The 21,460-nt window shown below is 36.4% G+C and overlaps 1 protein-coding gene across 2 annotated transcripts in view; it reads left to right on the top strand.

The window, feature by feature from the left end:
• The window catches only part of LOC106699901 (glypican-5-like), a 102,223-nt gene that overhangs the window by 76,998 nt on the left and 3,765 nt on the right, over positions 1-21,460 (top strand). For both annotated transcript variants that reach the window (XM_023336010.1, XM_023336009.1), the window contains one exon: positions 6,588-6,726. In XM_023336010.1, the coding sequence (XP_023191778.1) occupies positions 6,588-6,726 (139 nt within the window). The remainder of the gene's footprint in view (positions 1-6,587; positions 6,727-21,460) is intronic.

Here is a 21,460-nt window from a genome sequence, read left to right as displayed (position 1 = left end):
TATTTGGTCTCTGACACTAACGACAATAAACACACGTAATATACTTGTACATAAGGTAAAAACATTGTCCGTTAGAATGGATGAAAAGTGTTTAAATACTTAAATGACACATTTTTACAAGAAAAATGTCAGAGAATATTGCCTACTAGCATAAGCTAAAGCTAATGTTAGCCACAAAGTTTAAAGAAAGTAAAACTCACCTTCGTATCTGTGAACGTATAGCGAGGCGAACATCTTAAAACCTTTCTCCAGCTTACTTGTTGGTGCTTCAGATCGATGCAAATACCCAGTGGAAAGTGCTATTTTCAATAGATCTGAAACCATCGAGCCGCTTTTTCCCGAACGCGGAAGCTGAGGTGAAAAGAGCCCATTCTGCCAGAGATATGAATAAAACAGACTATTACAGGCTACTAAAAGAGACTATTTTTTATGGTAAATTTTTTGATAGCCATTTTTCTCTTCTGTTCCCTGCAGATTGTTTTTAATATTGTCTTTTTCTCAGTTTCATCACCAATGACCTTAATAAAGAGTTGTATTTTATACCACCAGTAGAGAATCAAATGACATTAATAAAAGATTATTTTTACCATCTTTTATCAAAAGCATATTTTTCCATTTTAGAGTAGGAGTTCGTGGGCTGCACAGTGGTGCAGTTGGTAGCACTGTTGCCTTGCAGCAAGAAGGTCCTGGGTTCGATTCCCGGGGTCTTTCTGCATGGAGTTTGCATGTTCTCCCTGTGCATGCTTGGGTTCTTTCTGGGTAGTCCGGCTTAGGTAAATTGTTTGGTAAATTGGTCTCTCTAAATTCTCCCTAGGTGTGAGTGTGTGTGGGGATGTGTGTGTGCATGGTTGTTTGTCCTGTCTGTCTCTGTGTTGCCCTGCGACAGAGTGGCGACCTGTCCAGGGTGTACCCCGCCTCTCACCCTGAACGTTGGGTGGAGATAGGCACCAGCACCTCCCAACCCCACTAGGGACAAGGATGTAAGAAAATGGATTGATGGATGGATGGAGTAGGAGTCCTTGTTTGCAGACTTGCATATCGTTAGACTACCCAGTGAAATTCAAACTATATTTACATATTGTTGTTGCGCAACACCCCCCCCCCTCCTTTCTGTCTCTACTCTCTCACTCTCTACTTCTCGTACTCTCTGCTTCCTCTTCTGAGAGGGGAGATGTGCTACCAGCTCTCCATCTAACGGGTTAATTGAGTTTCCTAAATCTGCCGGGATTTACCCTGTCCAGAACTGAAGTAAACTCTGTTTAAGCTGGTTTCGAGAAACGATTCACCTGATTTTTAACGGCCTACATCCAGGTGTCTCACCCTTCTTCCCTCTGTGAATTAGCCAGACTGAGCAGCCTACAGCCAACTAGTTTCACAGAGCACACCTGTTAACGGTCGCTCGTTCTCTATTTTACAACTTGCATTTGTTATTGAACCAGGTAGGTTTTAGTGACTCGGGCGAGTCCCAAGGATGTTGTTTTAAATTTGGGCTACCAGCAACCTATAAAACATTTTCCACCTCTTCCTCTCCAGAATCAAACATCACAGCTATTTTACAACCATCAAAGAACTTTAAGGTGACTCATTAACTGAATGTCCACAACATCTTTTAGATTTTCTTTATGCTAAATATTTTATTAGTAAGGCATTTTTGCAAGGGTCAGTACAGCTTAATTCAGTAGCAGAAATAATCAAATAAGTAAAATCAATCATCTAGTCTATCTTTCCCTACTGCTGACACTGAAAACTAAAAAAGGAACCTTTGAGAGAGACGGACGGAGCCTGACGTTTCGAACCCCAGACCTGGCTTGATGATGAAGAAGGTGTTGCAGCAGGAGGAAGATGTTGATCAGCGAAGGCAGGAATCTCTGTAGGTCTGATGAGCTTCTTCTCCGCATGGATGGTGAGGTCACACAGGACTTGGTGCTGACAGGAAGGAAGGCACCAGTTCTTCTTCTTTGTCTTTGTCTTTGTCTTTGGGGTCTGAACCCAGCCGATGAGAGAAGTGCGATTTGAAGCCACAGGTTGTAGGGCTGACGGGTTGGTCTCCATGAGAAGGACAGTCTTCGGCTCCGTGGCCCCGGCTCTTCTTCAGCTGCAGAGTTCTTTGTCCATCTCTTGGCTCGAAGCTGCCCGGAGGATCCAACGAACGGTTCCTCTTTTGCACTCACCTTTTATAGGGTTTCTTTGGCTAGCACTGTTGCTGGGCTTGTTTCATTGGCTGACTGCTCAGATGATTTCATATCCATCACTGTCTTACAGACATTATGTCCTGATGTCTGTGCTAATGTCTCAGAGTTGCTCAACCTCCTGTCCATTGCCTGCACAACCTTTCACCTACTCTCTAAATAAGGCGTTGATCATCTCTGCTCTCCTGTTAGTTCCTTGCCTTTCACCTTTCACCTACTCTCTACCTCCAACATATCAGTGATGTTTAATTGCAGTTACACCTTTTACACCATTTCAAGTTCAATGTCAAAATCACATTTATATCACATTTATTTTCTTTAGCTTCTCTGATTTATCATTCATTTATGATTTTATAACCATAACTTATTAATTATACTTATTATAATCTTAATGTGAGTTATTACAGATGTTTTCTGAAAAGAAACCAAGAATAATCCATGATTCTAATTATTTGATGCCAAAGTTACAGTTACTTGTTTTTCTTGTAAGTGTTCCCACAAATGTAACTGTAAGTATTATTACAAGTAAACCAATATTAATATAAGTATTTTACTTTGAATCTTATCAAATTACTCAAAATGTTTTAGATTTCATTCTTTAAAACTTTCATGCTTTGAAATAAGGAATAGTCTCAGCTATTTTTATAAATCTGCAGGCTGGAACTTACTTCCTCTTTTTCCAGGAAACCTGCTTTTCTTGCTTCATGACTCTCTCTGACTGACTATGATTTCTTATGATTAAATAGAGAAAAGTAGAATTAAAGCAAAGTTTGCATGAGACAAAAACAACACACACAACCAGATTTATTTTATTGACACTTAAGTCTACTGTTGGGCCTTGATGTCACTTGAGTGATTCATTTTAAAGATAACTTTATTTATTATTACTGTTAAACTAAAATCTCCAGCATGGGGAAGTGGGATGAGCTCGGATTTTCTTGACAATATAAATGTGTTTGCCTCTTTTAGACACAGACCTGATCAAAGTTTTAAGACCAGTTGAAAAATGGCAGTAATTTACATTTTGCACTTTTGGATCATAAGAAGGTTCTAAATAGAACTTCAAAATGCAAAAACAAAAAATGTGAGCGAGACCAAAAACTCAGAGTAACCATTTTACAACAAATAACCATTAAACTGTAATGTTAGAAGCCATGCGGACATCAAGGTATTTTTTTTTTCTCTTCAGAGAATAAAACTCTCTTTCACCTTTCAATGTCCCATGTTTGGTGCTCTCGTGCAAACTCTGAACGGGCAATGTTATGTCACTGAAGGAGTTGAGGCCTTTGAAGAGGAAGTTTTTTTTTCTTAAAACTCTTCTCTTGCAGATGTTATCTGATGGTTATGCCATTGCAATTGGCGTTAGTGACAAGCTTAATTTGGGTGTGTATCTCGACAGACAGCAAATTGGACCCTACGGCTCATGGCCAGTGACATATTTTGGGGCCTGCCACTTGACCTTTCCATAACCCTCAGGATCTTTTAAGAAGTTTAAAATGACTGTCTACTGTGTCCAACCTCAGCACCAATGGCACACTGCAAGAGGCCCTGATTATACAACTCAACAATCCAACTGTGTTTAAAGACAGAAAGCTTTCTTGCTGTTCCCAGTAATGGGTCATGACATTGTGGATACCTGAGAGAAAATAACGCTGAGTCCACATTTTTGCAAAGATTTGGTCTTTTGAATGATGTGATCTTAAACTTTTGATCAGATGATGAACAGCCTATTTCAGTTTAATGGTGGTTTGCAATAAATTGCTCCCTCGCATTTCTTCCTTTTATATTGTGAAGCTATATCTTAGAATCTTCTTTAGTTTCAAAAGTGCAAAATGTGAATTCTTTCCAAAAAATATGTGATAAGCACTGCATATTCTGGAGGCGACTAATTTTTGATTTCCAGTACAAGCTTTTCGTGGATACTTGCAGCAGTTTATCCTTGGAAGCTCTAAAACCCCATCATCCTCTGACTAAAGAATGTTTCTAAGAAGAAAGAGGGGGGAATTAGTTAGCATGCTATAAGCAGGACTAGAAAACTATTTCATCAAGTCTTTTGAAAATATCTCAATTCTTCTGAGATGCCAGAGTAATGAAAGGTTGGAATTCCTTTTTTCAAACATTTTTCTCCTGGATGCATATCATCTTACATAACTGGAAGCACCTGTCAAACAGCATAGTCACAGTATAACATTTTCTCTTTCCAATGGATCCACTTTCATTTTTTTTTTTTACAATTTACTTTCATGTCAAACATTGTATTATTTGTAGGATAGTCTTAATTTGACAGGCAAACGGAGCAATTTTTCAATTAACTATTAAAATAATGTTCTGTCATGTTAATGAGGTACTGAGTATGTAAATTATTTTCTAAATTTGTATGAAAATGGGAATAAGTGTTAAACATATTGTAATTTATTAGACATTTTTTCAGTTGTTTTAGATATAAACAGCGTCTTTGTCACAAGTCAAGATAGGTTATAGATTTCACCATCATTATTCTCTGGAGATTAAGATGTTTTCCATCTTTCTTATAGGGATGTTTTCTCACTACATATCATTTATCGGGTGTTCAAATATTTTGATTGGCTTTGTTACATTTTCCCATGCCTTTTATTTAAACTTAAATTGGCTGTCTAACATTAGAAACATACACACAAGGTCTGCTGTTAATAGCAGGCTATTATATCTCTCATTGTTATTTCATTTTGAACACAGAATGTCAGTTTACAATTTCTAAGGAGTCAAAATATGGTCAGAATACCAACCCTTAAACATTTCTGAGCATTTCATGTGACTAACTGTTGCAAAGCTGAAAACTGAGATGACCGCCTGGGAATCCTTTTCATTTGTTTTAGGTGTAAAGGATCTGTCCTACTACATTGTTTTTAAGGCCCTATATCATATCGGTATATCTAAGTCATCAGCACTGAGCTTATGCCATAGCTGTACAGTTGCACTATAGCACATTGCATTGAGGTACAATCTCAGAAACTTATCTTTGTGACACAGTAATTTGCAGTTTTGTACTTTATTACATACTGTTGAAAAATGCAATACTCAGTAAACAAATCAGTGATGAAGAAAATTAAAAAGTACATTTTTAAAAGTCAAGCTGCTAACAGGTTTTCCTTTAATTTCATAGTTTTTTACTTCATTTTATAGCTTGGTCTCTTGGTTTTGATCAAATACTGTAAATGCATTATACCCGCTGATCTTGTTCCACAATTGTACTTTGCATAACTTCCTAAATACTACTTTAGTACGAACCACTGTATACTCCCCTAAAAGGTTTTCTTGTAGGCAATTTAACAGGTCACCATTAGAGCAGGTGTGTAAGTCTGGTGTCAAAGATATTTGTCATCCCTCAGCACTAATTACTCTTTACATTCATTACATTCATCTATCGACATGTTTTTAGTTAATATGTCTTCTGTTTGAATCTCTGTTATATGCACCAATAATAGTGCATATGAACAGAGATGAGTACAACATAGTATCAAAAAAGGTATTTGTGATTTCATACAGTATATTCAATGTGTTGGATTCATTATATTTTTTGCCCCTATCCCTCAGGTAGAACATATCCCCTTATAAAATATGGAATGATATGACAAAAAACACAAATATGATGCGTGCAGAAAAAACACTTTTTACTATTTTTGTTTGAGTAAATGTTTTTCTAGAAACATGCTTGGAAATAAATGGAACACATAATCCTACCACCTAGGGCCTTTTGCTATTGTGCACCACCCATGTTGATCTACCCCAGGGTATTTTGAGCTCTAGCCAACATTTACAAGACTTAATACGTCGAGGTAGAGTAGGTCATGATTCATCTTGAAATGTTTCACAAGAAAACTAACGAAGCATAATTCTTTCCTTTCTGACACGCACCGTGCTAAACTTAAAGTATAATACAAATTCCAATTCCAAAATATTATTTATTGTATGACTTGAGGTTGTTAATGAGGTTGACAACACCCATTTTACTGTGTCTCTTCCCTGTTGTTCACTTTCTTATTACTCTCGTCCTCACTATAAGAAAATTAAGTTTTGCCTGTCTTGTCTCTTCACACTCAGTCTATCAGATTTTCTAAACCATTTCACTATTTTAATCTGCTTAAAAAATATATTTTGTCCTTGTTAATTATGCCTGCTTTATATTGATGTTCATATTGTAATTGATTTAAAAACATTAGATTTGTTCTTTTAAATATTTGCACAATATCGATTAAGTATTTGAATCATCATATCATAGCAAACTATTTACTCACTCACTCTATGAATACTGTTGCAACTTTTTTCAGTTTTTCTGAAAATGTACCTCTTCTGTGTTTTTCTTTATAGTCTCAAAATGGTACTTAGTGTAGGCTAATACTCTATTATCTGTTTCCATAGGAAACCCAGGAGAAGTTCCCAGATCTTAATGAAATTGAGGTCTGGGAAGAACTAGGCAGTGGGGAAGAGCATGGAAGCACCGCAGACTGTGATGATGAAGATGGTTGCCAAAGCTCAGGAGATGGTGACGAACAAAACTGTAAGTCACACATTAACCTGGGCGTATTCCACCTCTACGACTACATACCAACAAGAATTCCCCAATTTTTATTTTCCACATTATATCCAGAGTCTATGTGTAGTTAAGATTTAAATTGTCACTGTCATGCTTGACTTTTTTCAACCTTCTTTTCCTGATATTATACAACAAATCAAGACTTTACTTTGAAAAGAGTCAGCCCAGATACCTCTCAGAGCACCGACACAAACATGCTTATAGTGAAGACAATGTGAGGTCATATGTTAAATTTGAGAATATTCACTCAGTCTCCTAAAGATTTCATACTGCGTGGACACTGGGGAGACACTGAGATCAAGTCGTTAACATCAGGAGATCTGTAATTAAAACTAAATGCTTCGGTCGTAGTATATTCACAGTTTACTGGTACTTATTGTATCCATGCAATAGAATAGATACAATGCTGTTGTATCCATCCATAGATGTATTTATCCATAGGTCTATTGTATCCATAGATAAATACATCTATGGATACAATAGCAAACAAGATGTTTTGTTATGAACAGCTAAACCTTCTTCTGATGTTGATCAATTTGACTGCTGTTACAGTTAATCCTAAATAAGCCCCACAAATCCAAGTGTAAAGTTATAAATCTGATAAAACTGTTTTGTTTTGTTTTTCTTGAGTATCAACTTTTCTTTGCTTTGGAATGTAGTTTTTTTTCTTTTCTTTTTCTTTCATTTCTGAAAGACGGACAAAAAAAGTTACCTATTGACATTTGCGTACACTTTTCCAGGTGAGATACACAGTATGCATTGTACTGTAACAAATGAATTACTGCGTTAGTGTGAAGTGGCCTTACAGAGATTAGCCTGGGATACTGCTAAAGTGTAATGGAACCCCAGGTTATAAATTCAATTTTACAAAATTTGGAAAATATTTCTAAAATTGCTACACCATAAAGTCAGTTAGAAGAAACCCACATTTCCACATGTTTGTTCTTTTTTTTTAGGAGGGGAAGGGGGTGCACAATATGAAGCATGTGGATCCAATGCAGTACTTATAATAGTACTGTATATATGTTGAAACATGGTAGAGCGCTGGCTATTATGGCCATTTACTGGATATTAATTTCACTCAATTTAAGAGTGACGACCCTCGGGACAAAAGTGGCCTTTCTTCTCTGGGTCTTGAAGCCTGGACAGCAGAGCCTGTGTCCAGATGGGATCCAGAAAAATGAACAGCATCTAAAAGACTTAAGACTAGTGGATCTGGAAGATGAGGGTCTGTTTTTATAAAGCATGCAATGATCTCAGTGAAAGGGTTTTAGTCAAAAAGCAACACTGTTACTAGTGTTTCAAACTAAAATATTTTGGATGTACGAAGTAAGTAGATGTTAGCTTTTAATATTAGAAATCATGTCAGAAAAGATTACTTGGTTAGGTTGTAAGATACATACTGTGGGGATTCTGGCTGTGGTAGAGGTCCAGGTTATAAGGAGGATTAACCATTCTCTGTTGTATTAAACAAATGACTTCATTAAAAGTTAATGAACAGCTCTAATCAGCAGAGAACAGACTCAATTTATCACCCATCACTCAGAAAGGGTGGAACTGCTCCTTGCTAAATCTAATGTCTCCACACGCGCAACCTGAATGTGTTCTCCTCCTTGTAAGACAAATCTATACTGCAGCTTCCAGACGTGATATCTACAATAACTAAATCCGGCTTATGTCTTGGATCCAGCAGTTTACAGTTTGGAAACATTGCAGATTTCCTTAGAGAAAAGTTTAATAATTTCTAGATTTGTTAAGGAGGCCGGCAGTAGCTTACTCTGCCATAGAGTGAATAAGACATTCAACCCACAGAACATGCAGGACAAGTTTAAGAAAACAGATATAATTATAATTAAACTCAAGAGTTAGAATAACAAATCTCTGTGAACATGGTCTGCTGTTTTTGTTTCTTGAAGAAAGTGCGCTCTCACTGTATTACTGAATTGCATGTTTGATCTTGGCTGTGATCTTACTCATCTTGCCAAGGGACATGCTGGTCTACTTTCTGTGCCAGTTAAACAAGGTCTAGTCATGTACAAACTGCCATTGCAACAATCATGTACAAAGGGGATAAATCATCGTATCTTTAATGAACCGTATTATCCCTCTTCTCTGGGGCTATGACTGCCTCTTCTGTACTACATTTTCTGGCGTGACCGAGGCTTATTAACCGCATTAGCCGTGGGATCATTTATGAAGCTTCTTCCAAAGGGCCTATTCATTAGCTCACAAACACATTAATCTCCAAAATACTTTTCTTTATACTTTAGACCACTATCTTTCTATTAGGAAAAGGGATACTTCAAATCTCGACAGATCAAGACTTTTTTCTGCCTTTTCTGATAGGGCCAACAGTGTGGTCTGGGGTTCTAGTAGTTAATTATTCATTTTTTTCCTCCAGTTTTCTTCGGCAAGTTTGCAAAAAAGACAGCCAGAATTTCCCAGAGATCCCAGGCAATATACAAATATGTCCCCATCCACAGGGGAAAGTTTCTTTTCTAAATGGGGAAGGTTTTTTTTCACATGGAAACAACGTTTTTGGGGCCCAGAGTATTTTTTTTAGTGTGAAAATTTGCAGTAAAAATGTTTCTTTTGTGAAAATGCTGATGTGTTTGTTCAGTTTCTGACCTGACCTATAGCCCCAAATGCTCCATATGTTTCATAACTACAGAGCACAATGACAGATAATATGTGTGGTGATTCTGCAGCAGCTACAAAAAGCTCTACAAAAGCCCCAGAATCACGATGTCTGTTAAAATGCAAAACTTGAATAGAAAGACATATTATCAAAATTTTGAACAAGAAAATATTATTCTTGCTGTATTTTTTTTTTAAATTAAGCATACTTTACAGAAATGTTGGCTTGCCTACACTTTAACCTGTGTTTTCCTCAGGCATTGCATTTGCACAAATCCTGCTCTTAGCTATTCAGACATATGCTCCCTTCGATAGACTTCCTCCAGATGGTGTATTGCCTAAATGCTACAGATAAGCAGAATGGCAAACAACCAGAGATAACAGACCAATTAGGTATTTCAGAAACTAAAATTTTGTCCTACCCAAGATACATTTACCTATCTGAATAAACGTTTCATAAGTTGTATGTCAATACTAGGACTTGTGTGGGGTTTAAGAAGTCTTTTGAACAAGTATGTAGGTGGCAAAGCTGGTTATACATCACATAAGAGGAAAGGAGGTAAACAGGGGCCTGAGCTTAAGATTTATGCTCTGCATTATTATATGAATCAGTCAGCCTTGAAAACACAAATCTCCTTTGATAACTAGCAACACCTGCCAAGACAGTCTGCCTGTGACGAAATTGAGAAGCAAAAAAATGCACATATTAGTGGAAGGTGGAACATCTGAAGAGCAACACAGGAAAATATATGCTTTCTAGTAATTAATTAGTTTCTGTTTCAACCTCTCACTAATACACACGTGAATTCATATACATTTATACTTAATACTGTCTGAAGACAATTTAGCAATGTATTTGATACAAAGTATTCATTCCATATTTTGACATTTTACAGCCAGAAATGTTGCTAAACTACTTGTACAGTATTGTTGTAAGGTACTTAACACAAAATAAAGCATAATGAAGTCGAAGGAAAATTATATGGGTTTTTTTTCCCACTATGGCATTAATTCAGGAATTCAGCTTTACTCAGAGGCCCTAAAACAATATCTGTGCAAGCAAATGTATTGTAAAGTTGATTTTACAATACATTTTTGATTTCAGTATAAATACAGCTGTTCTATGAAGGCCTCAGAGGTTTGCTAAACAGAAGCTGCCAAGAGGCCCAAGATAATTCAGGAGGAGCTCCAGAGATAAAGCACTCATGTGGGAGAATCTGATGAGAGCTCTTAGTCACATGTCAGCCACAAGTCTGGCCTTTTGAAAAAGTGTTTAAAATAAAAAAACCTTGTTAAAAGAAATGCTTTGCAAATCATGTTTGTAATTTAAAGACACAAAAGGGAGGCACCAAACATGGTTCTTCTGCTCAGATGAGACCAAAACGGAAGTTTTATGGCTTAAATGCAAAACACCATGTTTAACAGCAAGCTAAACTTGCATTTCACTAAGGTGAAACATCTGGTGACAACCTCATGCTATGATGATTTCTTTGCATCCCCATAACATTGCAATTTGATGGAAGGATGTAAGATTTAATAGAAGGATGAAAGAAGCTAAATACAGGACTATCATGGAAAAAAAACTGTTAGCAGCTACAAAAGACTTAAGACATGGGTAGGCTTTTATTTTTAAGTGTTTTTTTTTTGTTTGTTTATTTGGTAATGCAAATTATAAAATCATGCTACTTTGCTCTTTCAAATGAATCAATATATTTTGTTAATCCCAGAGGGAAATTTATTTTGTGATGATCTATCACTTTAAATCCAAAATAAATAACAACAAAGTCTGTGGTTATAGTGATACAAAGTGAGGTAAGGTTCAAGAAGTGAATACTTTTGCAAGCCACAGTATTTATTTCATTTTGATTTATTTCATTTTATCAATGTTCACCATTGTGTGTGTAAAGTATACAAATCCCTAAAGGCTGACACAGTTATTGACCAAGTCATGGAACGACTTGGTTCAACTTACACCTCTATCACAAAATAATCACAAGTTCAGAACAGTCTGGTGAAAACAAGAACACATCTGACTTTGGTTTTAGAAAAGTTAGAACAGAAAAAGGAGATTAGGTTGGAAGTACCCAGTGTCACAGCCATAGATGAGGTGGAGATAAAAACATCAGAGACAGTGCAAACAATGCAGAACTAATACCATGTAGCTTTTTGACTTGATGTCACATCAAAATAAGCAATTATGAAATGAAGGTACAGCTAAATGAGACAGAAAAGGATAAAAATTAGAGAACAAAAATTCTGTGTATAAATCAATGACTCAATCTACCGTGAGAGAGGAGGTTTAGGAACATACAATATGGATTTGGTGCTTGAAATCCCTGTTTGGTTGCTTATAACTCTGCTAACCCTGGATCTTCCCCTGCCAAGGTTCCCTCTTGAGACTACGTGCATAGAAGCTGGCTGACCAGCAGATGTAGTGGCTGAGTCCCAGGTGCGGATATTACTAGTGGGGCTGCCATTTCCCCTATTTTTTTTATGTAGAGCTCACTGGGCTCAGAGAAAGTTCCTCCGGGAAGAGCTATGTTGTGAAAGAGGGAACAAGAGGATCTGCAATTTCTTTGAACTTACAGGAAGATGGCCTAGTATGCAAATAGATGTGGTGGGAATTCATTACATTTCTAGTCACATTAAAATACTGTCTTCTTATTCATTAGAAGCTATGAAACATATTACATAGTTGTTAGGGTAACACAACTTTAAAACTATTGAAATAGATATAAATTAGACTTTTATTTTAAAGTTAACCTGTAATTACCAAATCACCACATATATTTAGATGTTTTTATATTTATTTCCTGGTTATATCTGTCTTCTGTCATGTTATTTAAACCCTGATGCTGCTTATCTTTTCATGGAATTCTATTTCTTCCACGGCTGATCTGGCCTCTGGTTTTTATTGCACTTTTTTTGGACTATATTAACTTGAAAGGCTCCTGAGGCGATGTTCATCAGAGGAGCATAACTCCCATTAGCAGTCATCATCATTTCCTTTTAAAACACTATCTGTGGGTCCTTTATGGCTGAGCTTCCCCAGCACACCAAAACCAAGAATCTCTGGTATAGCAGCAGGCCATAAAACAGAGGCTTGTGGTGTGAGAAACTACCCACGGAAATTGGTGAAAATGATCCATACAATTCAGAACTTTGTCTGACTGCACAGAAGTTAAACAGCAGAAGCAGGAGGAATGTCAATGACTCAGTGCTCTGATACAAATTCAAGCATTAACAACAGAGCCAGACATAGAACCAATATTCAACCATCTCAAGAAATTTTTATGGTCTTTTGCAGGTTACATGGCAATAAATGGCATCTTAGGGATCCTAAAACATGCTTTCCAGATTCATAAAGGTCTCTATTGAAAACTGCAAATTCAATGCACATAACCTGAAGTTTATTATGTGCATGAAACCCCTGTGCACCATTCTTTTCCCTTGACCCTGGAATTGATTTTGCTGTTATTTTTTTGTAACGACCAAATGTTTATTGATTTTCAAGAAATATTTTGATCTAGGCTTTAGGAGCTAGGGCAAACTTTCATCTGCTTCACTAGAGCACTTAGTCAAGCTTTAGTAATTCTGAGGGCCACATTGAGAATTTGATGAGCATATAGTTTATTTGTATAGTATGAGAGACTGATTGGTATGTCTCATGGCTGTGGCTCTCTTTTAATAGATAAACTGCCATTTTTTCACAATAATGAGTAAATAAAGGGAGATACCAATGGTATTGAAAACTACAGTAAGTTGTATTGGGATTAGTATTATTCCTTTGGTCTCATTTCAAAACAACTGCACAGAGGGAAGTACATTATAAATAGGTGAGATGAAAAGGAAAGATGGTCCCCCATATTGCAGAGGAAGTTAGGAATAAGCATTTGGTTTAAACTAAACAGGTTTAGATAGTGACTGTACATTACCACTTTATATTTTGTTATTCCATGAATGATTGTGGATTGTGGCCATTTGAATATTGACTACTTCCAGGCTGACTCCAAGTACAGGCATTATGCATAAAAGAAAGACACATTCAAGACAAATCCCCTCGCTAAAGGTCAATCCTATTGACCAAAGCAACATAGACATTCTCTGTTATCTATAACTAATTAATTAGAGCTGAACCTGGAACAGGGGGACTGGGAAGGGTTTGACCCCACAGCAAACTAGCTAAGTACAGTGTAAAGAAAGAAACACTGACGGGTTATTCTATGCATATTGCATAAACATAAAACTGCAATGAGTGAGGAAGAGGTTACATCAAAGTATTTCACTCACCCACACAAAATGAAACATTTATAGCATCACAGCACAATGTTTTTTTTTTTCTTCTTACCCTCACAGATATCTAAAATCACTTTGAAGTAAGGATGGCAAGCATCACCTAAAGTAGTTTTATTCAAGGGAGACTAGTCACATGGAGCAACACAGAGTGGGACATTCTTATTTCTGCACTGAGTTTTGTGTGTGGCTCACTCTGCTTGTCACTAAGCAAGTATCACTAGAAGACATTTTTCCATCAGTTGTCTTCTGTATAAAGGAGATCACTTTAGCTGCTTTTATCTGAGATTGCTTTCTTTCTGACATGTTCCAAATCTCATTAGCACTCGTGAGTCAGAACATAGGTTGAACAGTAAATAGAGAGGTTTACATTTTGGCTGATCTATTTATTCATCATGACACATCAGAGTAGCACTCGCATTTCTGCAGATGAGACCCCAATCTGTCTGTACCTCTCTCTCTCCAAGCTACTTTCACCTGTGAATTTGTAAACAAGACATCCAAACACCCTAACACATGACTGGAGTCGGTGAAGAAGCGATTGACCCCCAACCCAGCAGCAAGCAATCCACCAGTTTCTGATTAAGAACAATGACCTCAAACTCACGACGCATGAATTTATCATTTCTGCTTCAAAATGATTGCAAACTATTCCGATGCATGTCAACAAAACCACAACATCTTCAAATGCTCCCACAGGCCCCGCTGAAAAGTATATTAATCTGAATAATAAGTTGTAAGTTGTAAGCCTACTCCAGATTTAAAAAGCACAAGTGGACTGAGCAAACAAAGCCCCATGTCAATCTCACCAATTCTACCCAAGGACCCGCTATAATATATATCCAGAGCTTTCAGTATCTTGGGACAAATCTTCTCTCCTGATGGTGCCTTGCAACCAGGTGCTCTTCTAACAGTTTCAGTATCTTTAGATCTTTAGATGGGCTTGCCTTTTCCCAAGTCTTTCTCCTGCACACCGAAAATGTTGTCTGGATCATGGAGATTCTGAATGTGTTCCCACCACCCCTCAACTATGTTCTTAAGTATGATAAGCAGCAGTTGTAAGATACTTTTACTACCTCTTTTTTCTGCTACATCACTGACTCTTGTACTAGAATTACTAAATTGTTCAGAATGTTTATTTGCACAAAAAAGAAAGTATTTTTTTTCTGTTGAATTTCATTTAACTGCCAAAATCATTATTGCACACTATGATTTGTAAAGTAAAATCTTAGGCAGAAACATGATCAATTTGAGTAAATACTGTTACTAAGGACTCAACTGCATTTAAGTAGTTTAGATGAGAATTTTGAAGATTTATTCATATAAAACTCACTAGAAAATGTACATGGTGTATGCAGTTGACATTGATAATACTATAAGCAACTTTATTGATGTTATAAAACAAACCAACATGTATGCAGTAAAACATGAAGATTGCAGGCATAAATTTAGGGAAAGTCATATATTTTGAGACTCTCTGGATTTGAGGTTAGTATAGCAAAGAAAAAACAGACAGAATCTCTTGAATTCTGTCTGCATATATACACTTCCGCTTGACTGTAATTAATGATGATGATGTGTGAATGCAAATGTAAGATGGTAAAAGACAGAGTAAAACAGAATGAATGCGAGTTTATTTCTGCATCCTTCACGCTTGTCTGTCTGCAAGGACAACCTGACACCTGCCAGTGCAATGAGGCATCTGGTGTCTGAGTGTACACAGGTGTAGTGTGTATTACTTGTACGTTCCTGTGGTGATTTGTGCGTATGTGTGCGTGCGTTTGCATATGAGACTGAAAAGTTGTGTTGTACATTAAATTGATGTGTATATATAGGTTGTTTTCTTTGAAGGTTTCCAAATTATCTTGCATATCTGTCACTATAAGTAGTCCAGGTTACTGTGTTCCCTGAGGCCCACATGCCAATTTATTTTATGTAGGGGTGTTTTTGTTTGTGTTAAGGGTGTACATTTTATTCTGTCCAGGAAGTGCAATAGTCCTGACAGATTGCTTTAGTGTGACCTCTACTACTCTGGAGTTGTCACACTGTATTGCTGGTTGCTATGGTAGATCCTGCCTAAGATGTATGTTCCACTGGAGTCCCAGTACTTGGAACTCCTTAGCTCCTATATGTTTCCCACTAGGTAGGCAGTAGCTGTCTTGTTTTTACTGTTTGAAATGTACAGAGTTCCAGTATTCAACAAAACATCTGCAGAAGTTATGTGTGTGTGAGTGTCATTGTTTGTTTTTCAAAACTAAATAACAGTGGCATAAAATGTCAGCTATGAACAACAGCAACCTAGATGAGCAGTAATTGTCTGTAAATTCATCTTGCACTCCTCTCCACTTTACATCATCCACATACATTTTTAATATTACAGTGAAAGACAATAAAAAGACACTGTATGAGTTCTTGGAAAGATATATACTCATGTGACATGGTGACAACGAGACTTTGCTTTCATTCTGTGAACAGAATCTGATTCACTAAACACTGAAAGACACAGCAGTCTTTTAAGACCTATCCTAGAAAACACTAGGTACCCATGGATGTCCTTTTTAAAAGGTTTTTAAAGTTGACCAGTGCTTGCTTTTATTTAGACTCAAACAATATCTGTAACATTAAACCTCTTTTAGTTCACACAACCTGTTTAAATAATTCAAGCAACCTTTGAACTACAATTAGACACCACTAGATGTCTATTCTCCTTTGACTTCTCAACCAAATTTTCTTATTGCTTAGAGGAAAAGGTAATGTCTTTTCTGTGTCTTATCACTATAATTTTATTTTCTTGGGGTACTATTATATAATATCAATATTTGTGTTATAGAACTTGTCAAACTGTCAATGTAAAGAATATTAATCTGCTCCAGGAAGATTAAGTGTGTGATGAGTGATTACAGATAATTTTGTTTATATAATATCTCTTTTCACAAATCTATTCAGGTACGTTCTGAGGCAGCAATTCAATCTGTGGGATGCAAAGCAGTCAAACACAGAAAGACAAATCCAAGTGTGTGATCTGTGGAGAGTGAAATTAAGTTATTGACAGCAATAGCCCATCCAGATGGCTCCTTCAAGGAAGGAGTCACAGCTAAGCACTGTGACACGAGACCAGGTGTAGTTTCCATCACAAAAATAAATTGAGAGACAGCAGAAAATTAATAACAACAAGCACAGATAAAGCGTAAATAGAGAGGATTATGAGAAAATAGCAGTTCAGTAAGTCTTCTAGTAGTGCATAGAGGCATAACTACAGGTCAGGGTAACCTCTAAATCATTGTAACAGAATTCAAAGACCAAACCCTCTCAAAATATGACATTAGGAGAAATTATTATTTTTGTTGTTTCTTTTCTCCTCCAGAATATGCATGTATGCGCAAGAATTACAACAACAGTGGGTGGAATGATCTCAAGATTTAAGATTTAAAAAGACAGGTTCAAAAGTTGCCCTTGTTGTTTCACTAAATAACAATACACTGTTTGGATAAGATTTGCCAGAGTGGAATTGTAGTTTCAGACATTTACAACCTGTTTTAGTGGGCACTTATAATGATATAAGTATCACTTTGTAAGAGGATGTAGCATTTTCTTCATTGCTACATTACCTTTATTTATTTAGCCCATAAATTTAAAAACCCACATTTTTTATTTTTATTTTTTTTTTTAGAAAAATCTTATTCAAAGCAATTTTCCTTTAACTTCTTCCCATCAATATAATACCATACCGGCAGTATATATCAGGATGAAAAGCTATTACCCACATCATGCATCAGAGAGTATATTGGCATGTATTCTTATGTACATGCATGAGCTTCATAAATCTCCCTGTTTTGTGCTTGCTTAAATTTATATGGCTGGCTCTGTGAGGAGTAAAAGCTGTGTCAGAAGTCACTGGTGTTAATGAAAGCTCACCATGCAGCAGACTTGGTGGCCTTGTCAAAAGCCAGACTCACAAGCTGCTTTAAAGTCCCCAACCACTGCATCCGCCACCCATGAACTGCTGAACAGGGAGGGGCAATGCAAGGTCAAGGCAGCTGTGGGAGCCAAGATAGAGAGAGGAAGGAACAGACATAAGGCATGATGAGAAGCAAGATACTGATTCCATCAACTTCCACAACACACATTTAATACGGGATCAATCTATCCTCTGCTTTCAGCCGTCCTATAATTGCACACAGAAAGCAGAGCAGAGGTGCTTTAAAGCTATTATAAAAATGTCAAAGTTAAATATAGGCATATTCAACTTTGTGAACGTTTCAAATGTAATGCTCCACAGAAGGGTACACTTAAATATGGACAGGTGCTATTAAGATATTCTGAGTAAATTCCATTCATTGGTATTGAAAAAAATATGATTATAACAACAAAGATTATAATATTTGTAGTTACTACAAGTATGTTTTCAGTCTGGAAAAGCTGCTTTGTCAACTCAAAGTCACATAGTGTGAAGGTGTGATAAGTCTGAGAGCACAGCAGCATATTTCCTTCATGGAGCACAGTTAAGGTTCACCTAGGATTCATGTGCAGGCATGCACAGGGTCAAACACATGGCACACCTACAGGTTTAACTTTGTTTTCTAGGAAGATTTGTTCCTTTATGGATTACTGGACCATCACATATCTGGATCACTGTTAAAATATATCTACCTTTGTATGGTATTTATGTTTATTATTTGTGTCAGATCTAAGGACACTGATGATTTAGACAAAATCAGTTTAAGACAGAGATAAGTGACATGTTTACGTTTTTTTAATTTTCAGAACTTCCTTTGTACGACAGCAGATTAATTTTTACTTGACACCAATTTAAACAGAAAGTAGGAAAGGTGCAAAGGAGGAACATTACCTTCTTTTAAAAGTGGATGAGTAAAAAATAGTCATATGTTGTATTTTGTGAGTTGAGAGAAACTAAGCTTAAACCAGTAACCTTTCAAGACTTTCCCCTCTCTAAACAAGATAATCTAAATATTATTCAAGTTTAAACAAATGAGAAATGCACATTGTAATTTTTATGCAACATAGTTACATTATTGCCAGACTGTTGTTTTTGTGTTGTGTTGTTTTCTACAAAACACCAGAAACAAATACATATACTTGGATTGATCAATGACCATGATTCAGAGTTGAGCCAGTTTGTCTCATAAATACTACTACAGGCAGCTAAACTGAACAATTAGGAAGACATTATGCCTATTCATCTGGGAATACTTGTAACTGAGATAAATTATACATTGAAGAGAATATTGTGTTGAGATCAGAAGCAGTATATTTTACCACCATTACCAATTTTTGCAATGCTTTGTATGTAGCCAACATAGCATTACAAATATTTTAAAGAAACTGTTTAGAAAGCAACAAAGATGACAATAAAAATAATAAATTTTCTTATTTAAAATGTTCTCAAATGATGATCAATACTTATTTCTTTCTTTTGTTCCATCCTGTATTTGTATTTACCTTTGTCTCTTGGCCAGATCTACTCTATTGTTATAGTCAGGCTTGCTACAGGCAACTGTCTCCCTGCCCAGTGGGAAATTGTTTCTCTAAACACACAAGCTACCCCATCTGGGAAAGCATTAGTGACAAAGGACACTATGAACCAATTCTCACACACTTTGCCAACACATAGGTCAACAAAGCTGTATGTTTTTATCAGAGCTGATATTGAATAGTCAGTTGTAAAGTTACACAATTGTCATTTTTAGTTTACTTTAGGTCTAAATAGCAATATAAAGCTAGCATTTTTTATACTATATATTGTCCAATCTAATTTATTAGTTCTGACCTTCTTTTATAAGTTTTTATTGTTATTCATTGTGTAACACTTTTATTACTTAAATGACATTTGTCTTTTAGTAATTGACAATCTAGTGGAAGACACATGTCCTTGTGCCCCTGCATAGCTGTGATCTGATGTAAAGTGATTGAATCCATCTGTCTTGATATGAATGATGAAGGATATCCATCCTTCTTCTACTTAAAAGGCCAACTGCTTTCCTCCCCGCTCCCTCCCACCCGTTGTTTTTCTGTCTTCCTTGATCTTTTGTGCTTTTCCCCCTTCATATTTGGCGGATTTACACATGAGCCAGCTTATAAAGAATGGCTTATCTGCTAACATTGTTTGATTATGACAACAAAACCACATTACGTTTTCATCTTGGATTGCTTTGTGTTCTAAGCTGCTTCAGTCCAGTTTGTTTTTTCAGGTTTTTATCATGTTCAACAATTGCTCAGTATTATCGAATATTGTGACACAATATTTCAGTACAGGTGTTTTTGATAGGTTTTTATTTCTAAAATGTGACAAGAGTGAGTAAGAAACTCAATGAAGCTAAAGTCTTACAAATGTTTTGCAAGTTTGTTCAAACTGAGAATTTATTGGTTTTGAAAGCCCAAGCAATTAGAACGAATCTAGTGCTCATTTTACTGAATGAGCGCTGGATTCAGTAAAAAGTTATATTTAAATAGTGCTAAATCACAATGAATTATCATATGGTACTTTGCAAGAAAATTGGGTCCAGTTCATATTTAGGAATACATAATCAAATTATTACAGTTAAGTAAAATCATATTGAACATTGTTTCACAACTCTGGCTGTCAAAGCATTCAGCCCTGCATGTTTTAGGAGTTTTCCTCTTTCAACACACCTGATTTCAAATGATTGCTGATTAAGTCTATTGCTGAACTGCGTTCATCTGGATCAGATGTGTTAAATCATGGAAGAAAAACTAAAAATGTGTCATCAACATTTTCACAATGCATCTTCAGAAAGTTCACATGGACATATTTATAAATCTTCAGAACTTTGGTTACCGTATATAGCTCCTTAAGCACAACTGTCAATTGTATCTGTTTGTAAGGATTAGGTACTGTACCTTCACACGGGGTGGACGGATGAAGACATCATTTAAAGTGCCAAGAGCCTACAATATGACACTATTTGGCAATTCTCTCAAACTGTGTTGTAACTTGCATTTGAAATAATCTGTTTCATTAATCTTTCATTCAACTGGCCTGTGGAGATGCAAGTTGACTTGTTTCATTAAAACTCAGATTTCTGACATCTCTGCCATGACATACACCCCACTGCCATTACGCAATAACAGCAATCTGACTCGGGATAAATGATGTCTTTGTCTATTGTCTACCAGAACAACAAAAATCACTGGCACATGAAACACTCCACTCTCCAAAGCCCTGCCATGCCCTGTTCACAGAGGGATCCACAGAAACCCAGGAGCATGGTTAGAGATGAGTTATTTCTGCTCAGCCCAACCAAAGAATGTAAATTCAAAGATACTTGAAGGAAAGAAAAAATAAATCATTGGACACTCAAGAAAAGGAATGTGTTTTCTCTTTTACTTTAAAAATAAGAGATTTAGAATCCTTGTTTTGCAAAAGAATTCTTTGTATTTCATGAACATATTGGATTACCTTATCATACATTGTCCTACTTTGGAGCAGTGTAAAAGCCATGTCCTGGTTGAAAGACTGCAATTTAAATAACTGCTGAATGTGCCTGTTTTAGAACAAATAACAAAATACTTCTCTTTACAGAGATGTACATTTGTACAAATGTAGGGCTGTACAGATGTACATATGTACATGTACATTTCATGTACAGAATGTACATTTCACGTTCCACGTCTTTACATCTTTAGCCACATCTGCAACCAATTTATTAATGCATCTTTTCTTATGTTGATTCTGATCTTTTTTTTACACTTACACAAGGCTTACGGGAGCACCTCACACTGAGACATT

The sequence above is a fragment of the Xiphophorus maculatus genome, chromosome 6 (genome assembly GCF_002775205.1).
Source record: "Xiphophorus maculatus strain JP 163 A chromosome 6, X_maculatus-5.0-male, whole genome shotgun sequence".
NCBI classification, from domain to species: Eukaryota; Metazoa; Chordata; class Actinopteri; order Cyprinodontiformes; family Poeciliidae; genus Xiphophorus; species Xiphophorus maculatus.
This window is presented reverse-complemented; position numbering and strand designations above follow the sequence as displayed.